Source organism: Falco naumanni, chromosome 1 (assembly GCF_017639655.2).
Source record: "Falco naumanni isolate bFalNau1 chromosome 1, bFalNau1.pat, whole genome shotgun sequence".
Taxonomy (NCBI): domain Eukaryota; kingdom Metazoa; phylum Chordata; class Aves; order Falconiformes; family Falconidae; genus Falco; species Falco naumanni.
The window spans coordinates 108,167,248-108,181,311 of NC_054054.1; the positions used below are offsets into that span (position 1 = coordinate 108,167,248).

General features: G+C 41.2%; 1 protein-coding gene across 2 annotated transcripts in view; it reads left to right on the forward strand.

The window, feature by feature from the left end:
* Window positions 1-10,330, forward strand: part of GOSR1 (golgi SNAP receptor complex member 1) — a 33,916-nt gene extending 23,586 nt beyond the window's left edge. For both annotated transcript variants that reach the window (XM_040616959.1, XM_040616966.1), the window contains exons 8-9: window positions 4,760-4,842; window positions 6,138-10,330. In XM_040616959.1, the coding sequence (XP_040472893.1) occupies window positions 4,760-4,842; window positions 6,138-6,262 (208 nt within the window). In that variant the 3' untranslated portion in view covers window positions 6,263-10,330. The remainder of the gene's footprint in view (window positions 1-4,759; window positions 4,843-6,137) is intronic.
* The last annotated feature ends 3,734 nt before the right edge of the window (window positions 10,331-14,064 follow it).

The following is a 14,064-nucleotide window of genomic DNA, read 5'->3' on the forward strand; positions in this document are numbered from 1 at the left end:
TGTTGCATCGGGGTCATCTTGATTCCAGGAAGAAGCTTTTAATCTTTTCTCGTAAATGTTGTGTAGAAGTTTCAGAACGTGAGAAAAAGGTATTCTTGATCTGGGGAGATTAGAGTGTCGAGTAACTAAATGGGGCCAATATTGTGAATGGGAAGAATATGATTAATTTTTCAGAAATTGTGTTTGTCAGTGAAGGAACGGCAACAGTAAGTCAGTGAGCATATGTTAGGGATGGGAATGAAACCAAAACTGTCTCATGAAGGATATGAGGAAGCTGCAATACTTGGACTGTACAAGACTAGGCTGTGGACTAGTCTCCAGGAGCTGCGTATTTTCTGGTAGTTCTTAAATTCAGTAGTCTCATTTACAGATACAAAGGCTTAGGTAAACCAGCTCAGTTTTGAGTAATCAAATTATACATGAAGAACGGTGCTTTTTACTTGCATTTTGACTTGTTAATGGTAGCTAGAATCCAGTTAAGCTTTTGTTCATGGATATCACAATTACATTTCATTACCAGACCGCAGCTTATTAAAAATGGTAATTGCTACAAATTTTTTTTTTCTTCATGGCTCTTCAGAAAAAAACTACCCCATTCGAGTTAATTTTTTTCAAAATACTGGGTAAAAGCAATGAAGGCTGCTCCAGTCTTGTAATATGTAAACTTAAACAGTTACATATCCTGCCTTTTGATATGAAACAGTCAGTTTCACTCATCAGCATTTAAAGCAGGAACCTTGTGTTCCGTAAGTCTGTAATAATTATTTCCAAAGGCATTTTGGAGGTGTCTCAGGAATGCTTTTTTCATTTCTGTAAATTAATGGATGCCTTAATGAGTCATTGGATGCATCTTATAAAAACATGTGGCTTAATTCAGGAGTGCTTTGAGAAATGCTGTATTAAGGCTTCATCTGGACAAGTATCAAGTCATTGTGGGGGTGTAAGATAAGAAGCTGTAGGTTACTGAGCAAGCTTTCCTGCGTACAGCTAGGAAATTGTATTTTTTTTCCAACTTGATTCCTAGTAATTCAGAACTTCCTGAGTGGTCTTCTCAATAGCAAATGGAATGTTTTTGCAAGTTTGTTGCTTTCTACTTTAGAGGACTAAAATACTTGTGTGTTGAGTTGTAAATGTATGTAATCTGTCAAATGCCCTATCTTCTCACGTGTGGTATGATTTGATGTACTTACTGTTCTGATTTTGTAGCCCCCTTTTCAGCCCCTGACGGTAACTGCTTTTTCTGTATGATGCACAGCTGTTCGTCCTCTGTTCAGAATTTCTGTTAGCGTCTTCTCTTAGATGCTCACACCCTGTTGGTTAGGCAATGATTTGATTCTTTGTTTCCCCTCGTATCCAATTTTAACTTTCTTCTGATTCTAGTCCTGAAAAGGCTGCCCCATGTAATCAATTGATCAGTTGCATTTATGCGTTGGATGAGTTAGTATATCCACAGGAGCAAGCACACACAGTGTGCTGAGTGTCAGTCCTGCACGGTCTGAGAAGCTTTGCAGACTTTCTTCTGTCATTTTGGCAGAAACAAAGAGCAGTGGTTAACTGATTCTGACAACCCCTTTATAAACACCATGGAGGAGACCGCGGGCCCTGTTGCTTCCAGTTAACCATGAGTTTCATTTTCAGTTTGTGCTGATTTGGCTCTTGAAAAGTATAAAAGAGAAAATGCTAAATAGCCAGCCGTCAAGAAAAAATGCTTGGAAGTTTCTTATAGTTCTGCCCTGAAACTCCCATATTTTTTTAATATAATACTTCAAAACTTAGTATTAAAATGTTAAATCTCTTCCTATAGAGTTGCTGCTTGAAAATGTCAGGGGCTTGCCTATATGTTGTCAACCTTATGTTCTGTTCATGAGTGATAAACCTTCAATTTCTTAATGTATGTCCAAATTTATCAGAATGGTAATACAGCCTTAAAATAATATATTGATCTGCCCCGTCAATGCATGTTGTTCTATTTAAAAGAATTTGCTCTCTAGAGCTTTTGGAAGAGTATCTTCTATGACCTCAAAGCTATGAGAGCCATCGGCTGGCTCTTCTGTGTCTCACGTGTGTTTGTGTGATGAACGTATCTTGCTTTCCAAGGTATTTGCTACTGCTAAAACTGAATGGTACCACTTTAACAGCACTCGGGCTTTGGCTTGGTGATCTCTCAGATTTTATGGGCAAAACCAGAGCTGGAAAAGGCAGCCTCCATCTGAAAAGGTGGTAGCAGATATTTTCCCTTTTTTTTTTTTTCTTTTTTTCCCCGCTCTTCCTTTTTTTTTTTTTTTTTTTCTTCAAGTTTGGCTGGCACATTGGAGGAAGGCTGAAGATACTGTATCGAGGGCTGCTTGAGATGAAGTAGGCAGATATAATGGAAAGGAGCCCAAACAACGGCTCCAGAAATACTTTAGGGATCATCGATCAGGGCTGTTGTCTTCTTTAAGATGTTTGTGAACTGTGGGACTGACCTTTCGCTGTATGTCCTGAAGGACAGTTGTTAGGCTTGGCTCTGCTGGGTTTGGCCATCTATTCTTGTGATACTGGCTGTAGTGACCTGGTAGAGAAGCTGGTGGTACATCCCATGATCCAGAGCTGCTGATTCCAAATGTTGTTCTGTTCAGAAAGAAACTTGAAATAAAAGGTATGAAATGGTCTTTGTTATAAAAACATCAGAAATGCTAGTTCTGTGTTTAATAATTGTACAAATATAATTTGTGTGTGTGACTTTTCCTACCAGATTTACCTGGAAAGGTACACTAAGGTGGATAAGTGTGGTGGGTTTTTTTTTTTTTTTTTATCACCTTCCAGTACTAAAATACCAGGTCAACCTCAGTACTTCAGTGCTAGTATCTGGACAAGTCATGTTTCAGCATTTTAACTGTTACTGAAAGATAAGCCTGAAGCCTTGAAACCCATCTGAATGCAGTACAGAACAGTGCTTGGGGATCAGATGTATTGAACAAGTGTGTTCAGAAAGTTCGGTAGGAAATATTAAGGCTTTACGCAAAATTTGATGTCCAGTTCATGCTGCAGAACTTGAGAATAATGTTGGGCTTGCAGTATGTGTTTTGGTACTTTGTTCCTGCCTCTCCTTAGAAATAATTCTCATGTTAGCTGTGATTTTTGTCAAATTTGTATACAGACACTGAGTATGAGCAAGTGAAAATGCGCTTGAAAATTGGGATGTCTGTATTGGGTAATGGAAGCATTTTGCATTTTCCTCTCTGTTCTCCTCTGAAATTAGATTCAGTTTCCTTTTCTCAAATTTATATCCCTTGTGTCGTTCCACTTTTATTCTTCCGGAACATTTTCCCTCCATATTTAAGGCTCACAGACTTGTCCAAGAACTTGTTTTAATTGTTGTTACTCGTGTAGATACAGTCAACAATAATACAGGCGACGTCTTCTGAGTTATTATCCAGCCATGTTGTATTTGTGTCCTATTTTGTTTGTTTGTGACATGCATGCTAGTGAAAGAGAGTGGTATTTGTCATGCTGTTCCTTCTTAAGCACCACATCTCCGGAGCCTAAACTTTTATGTACCGTTTCCCTGGATGTAAATGAGTCTGTGCAGTTTGTCTTGACGAAGCTGTTGCCTTCAAAATAGCTACATGACATACTACCTGGGACTACAAGCAGTAGCCTACCCTTTCATTTTCCATCCTGTAACTATTTTGTTTTATGAGCTGAAGAGGAACTTAAGGTGGAGAAAACTTTTTGTCCATTGAGTAGTTCTTTGAAATCTTAATTTAAATGTCTTACTTTTAAGAGCGCAGTTGCTTTTTTCCAACTTCCAGAATTTATTAAATTTGAAATGGGAAATTCTGGTTTATGTTCACCTGTATTGTGTTCTTGTATTTGGATGAAGCACATATAGCTGGACCATGTGTTAGTTAAGAAACAGAGTATGAAAACGTATATACTCATGAATGATATTCTTATTTAGGATGAAAACTCAAAAATGTATTTTGTCTGTGCTGCAATGGAAGCACCAGTTGATCTGATTTTGTTATACACCAGCTCCCTCAACTCCAGCTTGTGGAAAACAGGTTGGGCTTGCTGGGAAGAGACGTTAATGCAGGAGAACCTAAGCTTTGCCTGCTACCTGGATTCAGGGGACAGTATTAATCTCGAGTCAGAGCAAGTAGATCCCAGCACTTCTTTGCAGTTAAATGCCTTTCAAAGACCTGGCGACTGCATGTCCCAGCTTGATTATCCAGGTACCTTCTGTGCGAAGCTCCGTGAACTGTGTCGGGTCTCAAACTGCACTTACGTCTCCTCTCAACCAGCATGTTTGCTTTGCAGATTGATTTTTTAATTGTGAGTCAGCTCTTATTTGCTTAATACTTCTGTAGCCGTCATACCCTTATGGCAGACAAGAAATTTCATATGCTCTCTAGAGTGAAAGTAAGTATGGGACTTCTGTGATTAAACAAAGTTCTAAATTTAAAACTTGTGGCAGAAGAATACCTTTAGGTTTGCTTGTAATGTAGTACCGTTTTTTATTGGGGCTGGAGGAGATACACCAGAACCCTGCCTGTTTCAAGAAATTGCAGTGTTTTCAATTGCTAATGGCTTATATAAAAAGATAAATCCTTTAAGTGTAAAGGATAGAGATTAATGGGGAAAATGTGGTTTCATTCATATTGCTTCACCTCATTCATTGTTCTCTAAAGAAGCGTTCCCTGCTTGCTTTCCTCTTGTTTTAACTGTAGATTATTCTTAGCACCAATAACTTGATCTACTCTTTTTCTTTCTCCAGCATTGCCATGGCAACTAAAGAAAATATGACTTCACAGAGAGGGATGTTGAAGTCAATACAAAGCAAGATGAATACCTTGGCTAGTATCCTTTCCTAAAAATTTGCACTGCCATGCATAAGAAGAGGTATAGTAATTTTTTCACTCTGTCATTTGGGGATCAAAATGCTTTGTGATGTCAGTGGCTGTATAAGTGTAGTGGTATTGACATTAGTGACAAACAGACCATTTTTTTTACCAGTCTCACTTGACAATCTGACTTGAAGCATCTTAATGATGAATATGGTGAAAAAGTTGGTTTTACTCAAATTTGAATACTGCATATAAATCGGTGTAGCTTAATTTTCAGGTAGAGATCTGCAATGGCATTTTGTGGCCTTCCCTGCTGTATGTTTTCATAAAAGTATAATTTCATTTTACTTTTTGCTTTCAAGGCTGTCCAGAGCTAAAGCTTGGCACACATTGCTGCTTATTATGCTTTACAGCTAAGGGTATTCATGACCTGAGTATCCTCTTGTCTGTCACAGTCCCGTAGACGTTAAGATTTTGACCTGTTGGTTTCTCTTCATATTCTGTGCTTGTAGCTAAAGAATGTGCCAGGTTGTCAAGTCATGCATGTTTGTCGTTTTCCCACTTATTCCTTCCTTTCTGTCATAAGGGCCCAACGAACAACATTAGCATCATTTGATTAGACAGATTTCATCCTGAAGAGATGGATCTTGGTAACCCATAAATTTCATTAGAGTTCTTAGCAACTGGCAAGAACAAAAAGAAATTCAATAAGCTTTGGCCTTAAAAGATTCTTGGTTCCAAAGACATGAAGCTCTGAAACTTATTATCTTGTTGGCAGTTGTAATTTGTACATTAAAAGGTAGATTTACATCTTTATGATTTTACAGTAGGAGTTCTTCTTTATGTGCTATACTTGAAGAGTGCGTAGTCACGCAACGTGCAAGATTTTCTCAGTCAAATGCCTTTGCCAGTAACAGAATTCCATTAAATAAATTCCACAGATGTTTTATATAACTGCCCCATTTATTTTTTGTTCATTCTCATTTAAACAAAGATATTATAAGTAAGCCTCGCATATTGGAGATTAAAGCATATCAAGTGCTGGTAGTTTAGGTGATCAGGTGATGAATTCCATGTAAATGTGAACTAAGCTTTTCTATTCTCTCTTTGCTCTAATTGTCTATGATTAGTGAAGTACGGTTGTAATTCTGCTAACGATCAGTCAGGTGGTTTTTTACTGCATCCGCTTTCTCCACCTTGGGAGTGGTTGTACATTTCTTGCACTATTGGGATTTCCACATACAGACTTTGGGGCTTGTTAGTGAAGATCCTGTTTGCTGACATGACCTTGACTCAGACTCCTTAAAGATCGGTTTCCAGCAGTGAACAGCCTGATTCAAAGGATCAACCTTCGGAAACGACGAGATTCCCTCATCTTGGGTGGCGTTATTGGCATCTGTACCATCTTACTGCTGCTATATGCTTTTCATTGATGGTTGTTCCCCCGTGGACTCTGCCAAACTCATCGCCACCATCCCTCCCCTCCCCCAGTCAAGGCAAAGTGAGTGGGGGAAGTGACAGACTTCAAACAGCCTGCTCCTCCTGGCTGGGAGTGTCAGCATGATGCCTGGAGCTTATGGCGGTAGACTGCGACACTGGTTTTGGGTTGAAGCTGCAGTCTTTCTCCTTCCCTGCCATACATCTTCCTTCAGTTAAATTTTTGTGGGATTGGTTTGTCTTTAATTCCCTTTCTCACTGCAAGGTAAGTAAATATGGGATGCTTACCAGAACTGGTAGAACAGTTTCTGTACTCAGCAGTGCTGGGGAGGTCTGGTGTTGGTTGGTAAGTGGAAAAAGACTGTTACGCTTGCCTAGGGGTGGAAACTCGGCAGGAAGCCTGTTTCTCCTGTAGGCCAAGCACAGTACTGAACACTTTCACCCTGTGAGAAGAATATTGCAGCTTTAAGCCAGGTTGCTTTACTACTAAATACATGTTCTATAATTCTTTTTAACTCATGGTTGAGATACTAGTTATTTCTGCATAATTTGTGCTGTGAAAACTGTGCTTCACATAAATTCCTCGAAGTAAAAAAAAAAAAAGAGAAAAAAAAAGAGGGTTGTTCAAGTTCACTATTTGCACAGAATATGAATAAACTACCCACTGAGGCAGATCTGTAAGGTTTCTTGTGGCTTTAAAGGGACTAACAAGTCCCCCTTTGTAAAAAGGGAGCAGTGTCCTAGCAGCTGTTTACTATAGTGTTCAGTCATCTGAAAAGTGACCAAACATGAGTTCACCTAAAAGTACTCTTTTGGGTGTAAATACTTTGATTTTGGCTGGCATCGTCAAGGTCTTTATAAAGACTTGATAAGCAGTTTGAAACGTCTATATTGTAATTTAGATAAAGTTATTCTAATAGCATTAATATTTTTACACTCTGAGTAGGATATAATCTAAACTGTCAATTGGAAATGAAAATTACGGTGGTTATACCTGAGACAACTGTATCTGTGTGCAAAAATTTTGGACGTAACTCCTCATAGTAAAGATTTGAATGTATGAATAGTGAAACAAGTATTATTTACCCTTGTCTGGGGGAAAGATTTTTTTTTTTTTTTTTTTTTTTGGTCCAGACATGCAACACAAATCCTGTTGTGTTTGCGTCTCTAAACACTGATGTCAGGAATGGCTTTGATATTGCAGATTCACAAATTATAGATTTTTCCACTCTTTCAACAGCTCTTTTCCATCTGTCTTATCATAACCCAATAAATTCAGACTGAGGCACTGAAATATCTTTCTAAGAACTTGATTAACTTTTCACAGTCGATTTACAGTGCTCTTAACAGATGTCATGTATGCCATTGCCCACAAATGTCAAAGAGTCTCCAGGTTCTCTTCTAAAACAGAGTTTAGCGGGATGGACGCAATTTTTTACTGCTTTTTATAGTGTCTGTGAAGTATCTGTTGGAGGGAGTAGAGACTTGTGCCTGTGTAGTGTGCAAAACCACACTGTTGCGCCTAAAATGTTTGTATGGATTTGAAGGCTTATTTGCAGACTAATAACTTTGTGCTAAAAAGTCGACAAAGACTTCTACAGTCATCTTGTCGCTGGGATTAGAAAAGCATTGGGAATTAATATGTGTAAAACCATGGGGCTTGTATTTTAAATAAAGGGTGGTTATTTGGTTGATTTGGGAATGTTCCTGGTTTGAAATGAAGTCTTTATTAAAGGGGTTTATGCAAAACCTTGATGGGTAAAGGAGGTTTATTAATGAATCTGTGTGTAGGGAGATCAAACCTCTTCTCCTCGATGCTTTTTCTTTGATTCCTCCACCACCCTAAGGGACCCTGATCAGCAGTCGTGCTTCTGTTTAGGATTTGTAGGATTTGATTGCTATATGGTTGACAATATAAGATCTGCAGTATCGTAAATAAATTCATTTATTTAATCTTATAACAAGTCTTTTTACTGGACTTAATGGATTATTTGGTGCATATATTTAATCTTATTGTGTGAAAAAGCTGCTATGAAAAATATGTAGATTATAATAAATATGTAAACATAATTGATTTTTTCATGTTATGGAAATGTTATGGAGGAACTGATATATTTTAGTATAAAATAACGGAAATATGCTGAATTATCTCTTGATAAAGCTTTATTGGAAATGGTTTCAGTATTGGCAACCCCTCCACGCTTTTTGTTTGTGTTGGTTTTGAGACAGAGTTTTGTGTTGAAAAATACATTTAATTAACCTTGTAGTTTCCCCTTCATCATCATCTTGTGGTCCTCTAGCAATGCGAGCAGGTGTTCTGCTTTGCTCTCCCAAGCAGTGCGCTTGCGTCTCGCCAAGGGGAATCCTGAGTGCCTCTAATAACGTGGACCTGTAGCTGGAGCAATGGGCTGTAAAACGAAAACAGTGGATTGTAGTATTCAATCTCGAATCCCAAAATATAGGTTTGTGTGTCTCCTTTTGCTAAATATGTTCTCTGTGATTTTCATTCTGTGTGGTTCCTCTAGGGGGAAAAAAAATGTGGTTAAAGAATTCTCATTTCTGCAATTCCTGGCAAAGTTTCAGTTTCATAACTCAACCAAATAGAATTGTGCTAAGATAATTATTGCGAAGCCGTTGAAATGAGAAAATCCATAGTATTTCTACAGGCCACATTTCCCACGCACACGCTCTTTAAATTTCTACTTTATTCTTGCTAGTACACAAGCACCTACTTTAAACCTGTCCAACAACCTCTTGGCCAGGCGTTAGAACATAAGGGATTGGATTGATAACTATTGATGCCACGCTTCACATGGATGCAAATATTTTTATCCTCGCTCTTTAGGCTATTTTTTTTGTACACGTTTATCTGATCTTGGAGCACTGGTTGCTAGGGCAGGGGAATGGCATTCGGGCAACACCTGGTATTGCCTGTTCATCACTCGTGAGCTGTTCCCGGTGCTCCGTGGGAGTGTGCCGGAGCAAGGGTGGAGGCAGGGCTTTGCTGTCCTGGGTGTCTCTGGGACCAAGCAGTGTGGTGCTTCTGGTAATACAAGAGTTTGCCCTTCCTGGGAAGGCACATTTTCTTCTTAACCAATACTGATTTCAGGAACTTTTGCATGTCCAAGTGTAGAAATTCCTCTGGATTCATTACACTGAATAATCAACTAGAATTTTTCATATGTAGTTTTAGAACTCCTTGGAACATTCTTATGATTACTGTGAGAAGAAACAGTCAGTTCCTCACTGAATGTTGAAAACAAAAAAGCAAAAGTAGTTTTTTAGGTGACGTGAAAGTTTCAGATAAATTCTCAACGGCTTGTCCCCCAGGGCTGTGCCCTCTGAGAGGCCGTGTTCCCCAAAACTGCTGCATGGGGAGCGAAGTCTGGTTCCCCCCTTCTGATGGTGTAACTCAGTCGGGACTAAAGCACCCCAAACGTAGCAGCTTGTTTCCCAAGATCACTTGATGCATAACCTTTTCCTATTTTGACGTTTTTTCACCAAAAAAAAAGCTTTTATTTGCAACAGGAAGGAGAGGTAACAACTCTATCACTTCTGAAGGCGAAAATAATTCCAAAACTCCTTATAATAGTGTGGGATTGTGGAGCCCTTCAGAGCAGTGGTCCCGTTGAGCATTGTGCAGTGCAGGAGACTACGACGAAAGGCACGCTGACACAAAACTGAGCCATATTCTAGCTGACATTTGCAAGTCCTGTTGGTGCCGTGTGTTTCTCCTGTCACCTGGATATTTGAGCCCGGTGGTGATGCTTTCAGTTCTGAATATGTAAGTTGCTGTTGGTCTGTCTACCGCTGAGGGAGGGAAGCAGTTTAAATAAATACTCAAGAAAAAAACAACCAAAACCCTTTCTCACAAAATATTCCAGTCCAGACCCTTGTAAACAACTTTCTGATTGCACTTTCTGATTTTTTTGCTTTTCATATAGCTTCTTGAAACTTATTTTATTGTAACTGTAATTATTTTTGTTCTCACCTATTGTGCATTCTCTGTATGTATTGAAAAAGCTTTGATATGTAATTTAATAATAAATTAGAATTCTAAGCAAGGTGCTTGATTCTTTACCTACCTAAACTTCAGGGAAGATGGCAGAGAAGGTTCATCTCTCCAGTTTGGGGTCGCCACTGAACGTACGAATTAGTGTCTTCTCCATTTTTGTACCAGGCATCAGATGTGATAGAGCATTTCCTGACCCAGAATGCTTGGTTTGGCAGGGTGTGTTCCTTCTCCCCTTCTGCCTCAAGCATCTGCATTGGAAGGGTCTGAATACAGTCATGGCTTTTTTCTTGCTGTTCTTTGACAGGTGGAAGAAGGATGGTTTTCCTTGGAGGTAAGCTTTAAAAAGTTTTCTGTGTATCCATAGTATAAAACATTTAATTCCCAAATGCACACTAAAACTGATGCTGATTTGAAGAGCCTTCTCAGCAGAAGGTGCCTCCCTTGTTTTTTAATACAGTTCTCACGAGTTTGGTAGCTTTTTGTCCCCCCTGCTTCTCCAATCACAGCACAAGCACCAAAAATAAGCTGATACTTTGAACACGGTACAAGCAATTGTAAAACTCCCAAGTTCTGTTGTATCCTGTAATTTTCTAGCACCACTGTGGTCTGGACCACCTCCATCCTCAGATGCTCAAACCAGGCGGCATCGTGCCTGAAGGACCCATCTCTACCTGGTGGTTTTGCAGTTGGTGCTAAATCTTTCAGTGCTGCTGGAGTTTATTTTCTCAAACAAGAAAATCTGCCTGGCAGTGTGATCCTGGTTTATCTGCGTAAGGCTCGGAGTGAAGAGCGGTGGTTCTCTTCGTTTCAGAGCTTCATGCTGTGCCAGTAATGCTGCTTTAGAGTAGAGAGATTTCTGTATCCTTAATGTGCCTACTAAATATTCAGGAATGACCATATGCTTTCTCAAGGGAAGGCTTTGACTATATGTTTCAAGCTGGAGGAGAAACTTCAAAAACTTTTGAAAATGGAAAGGCGATTCTGGTTTCAGACAGTGGGAAGTGCAGTTAGTTTTTCCAGTTGTGGCGCTGGTAATAAGTGGTGCATAAAATTCCATCTTCATTTGGATTAGAAAATAAATTATTAATGGCGCTGAATCCTTTTCTCCAACTCCCTGTACAGTCAATAATTTATAGTGGCACAGGCGTAAGATATATATTTTTAACCGTCCGCCTCCCAGAACACTCTTGTTCATATTGAAAACTGCTGTCCTTCCTGACTGGCTCGGGCACAGTGGGTGTTCGTGCATTATGGATGAGCCGTGCTCTGCTCCTTCAGTCCTGGTGCAATTCCACGAGCAGATTTCCTGCTGAAAGGGGGCTGAGCGCTCCATTAGACCTTCATATGGAGAGACAGGAGTGTCTTTGTTTCCTCCATTTCACTGAACGAGGGAGGTGTACTGCTGTGTGAACTTGGGGGTTGACTGTGTTAATAGAAAACCTCTAGGTTTACAGTAGCTGTTCACATTTTCTGAATGCCAGCCCGCTCTCTGAGGTGGGGGTCTTCGGGTGGAAAAGCACCGTGTAAGCGCTTGTGCCTTAGCATCTGCGCGGTGCTCATTAAACACTCGGAGCCTGCTGCTGCCTTCATCTTCCCCCTTCTTTGCAAGCTGTTTGAGACCGTTACAAACGTGTGTGCTGCCGCTCATCCCTCGCTTAATCTTCCCCTGGCGTTGCAGCCCTCCTTGCTCTTTGTTCTTAATGGGACCCTGAGGCTTTGCTAGCCCAGTTTTGCTAGCGCCGCTAGTAAAGCCGCAGAAGTCTGCCCGTAATCAAAGCCCCTCTGCCTTTGAAACAGCATTTGCCATTCTCTCATTGAGGATTATTTTCCCGTTGTCTTTCACACCCTGTGAATCCTCTGGCAGCCAGTGGTGTGATTTTGAGAGGTCTTCTGCAATCGTGTCTGTTCAGGTCTCACATCTTACGTCGTTTTACCTTTCTTTGTCTGCACACTGCACTGCCTGTCAGATTCTCCTCCCTTGTTTCCTGGGTGTTTGGCTTCAACTAGACGTTTCAAACACATGAATTTATTTTTGGTCTCATAATTATAATTTTTTTTCTTTTTTTAAAAAAAAAAGAAAATAATCTATCCTTACTTTGAAGTCCAGAGAGGCTGTCCTAGGGTGACTTGAAGCTTATCGATCAAAGCCACACCTAGAGCTCTGGCTGCAAATTCACTGATAACCACTTTGGTGCATGAGCACAGCATGCTCTTCCACAAATCCTGTGAACAGGTAGGCTTTAGTCCCTTCAGACATTGTTTTGTTTGTTCTCTTACCGTCCTTGCCCATACCCACCTGCCTGATGCAATGTTCTTGGGAGTGGGGACAGTATTCTTCATCTTTTGTCTTTCTAAAGGTGCACTGAGAAGGGTGAGAAGCTCCTTGCTGCAGGTTGTAAAGTCCCGTTATGCTGCTAGCCGTATGGTGGGAACTTTTCTTAAGATGTTTGGTGGCACGTGTGCCTGGGCATGTCACCTACAGAGCCCTCTGACTTCAGACCTGTGCTGAGCTGGCTTCTTTCAGGGTGAAATCCTGCCGGAATGTTGGATTTTTAAGGGAACCTTTTCTTAAGACTGCAGGATGCTAAGGAATATTGCAAGTGTAAAAAGAAATCACGAGTAGCTGTGAAAATGCTGATCAGGTGTCCCTGGCAGGCTCCGCTATTAACATGCAAATGAACATTTATTACATTAAAAAGTAGCTGGACCGTGCAAGGGTCTTGCCAGCGCTGGAGTCTGGTGGGTACCTGCGTCACGGTGCGGAGCAAGCGGGAGACCCCGTGTGCTTTCCCCACTTCCCAGTGCAGGGAGAGGCTGAACTGACACTTGGGCTTCTCAGCCCCTCGCCGCGAGAGAAATACCCGGGTGGAGAGGCCAAGCGCCGAGGGGGGGTGGATGTGGATATTTCCCTGCTGCACTATAAATGGAGTTCCCTCTAGGTCAGGCGTGTATCACCAGTGCTAAATTTACTTTACAATATTCCTGAGGTGGGGAGGTATGTGAGTCAGGTCTATAAAAGCAGGCACTGCTTATGTAAAGAAATATAGCTTAGGAAGGAGGAGGCAGGGGGTGCTCAGCCTGCAGCAGCGACCGGTCCTGGGGGACGTCTGCCCTCAGAACACACGGGTCTTCGTGGTCAGGGGGCATCTGCACCATCTGTCTGTACCTTACAGCAGGACCGAGGGATCTGCTGGCCAGCCCTTCCTCTGTTTCCATACGTTTCAGGAAATGTAAATAACTTTCAAGCCTGTGCTCTGGCTTAGATGAAGGGTGGTTGGTTTTTTTTTTTTTTTTTAAAAAAAAAAAAAAGGACAAACATTTTGAGGGATGATAATTCCTGTAATACTTCAGGGAGACGTCAGCTTGAGTTGTGCCCGGTGCCTCTGGGTGGGGAAAGGAGGGATGCTCCTGTGGGGATTTTGGTAGTCAGATCTTTTTCATCTTTTGGGGTACATAAATCTGTTTGTCCTTTGGAAATCCGAGGCTGCTGGAGGCAGCTGTGACTTTGCCAGCAGAGCATGACCATGCCCTTTGCCGTGGCAGAGGGGTGGACCTTGGCCATCCTGCACCATCACCAGCCTCCTCAGCTCTAACCGCAGGCACAGCTACATCTCGGGGGAATGAACTTCTCCCACGCTTCCTCAGAAAAAGATGTTCCTTAACTCAGCAGCTGAGTCCCTTTTGCCAGCGTGGTGCTGCTGGAGCCCTTTGGAGGCGAGTGCTGGGCCGGGAGCTCGGCGGGGGGCTGAGCCCAGCCATCGCCCGGGCAGGGAACCAAACGGC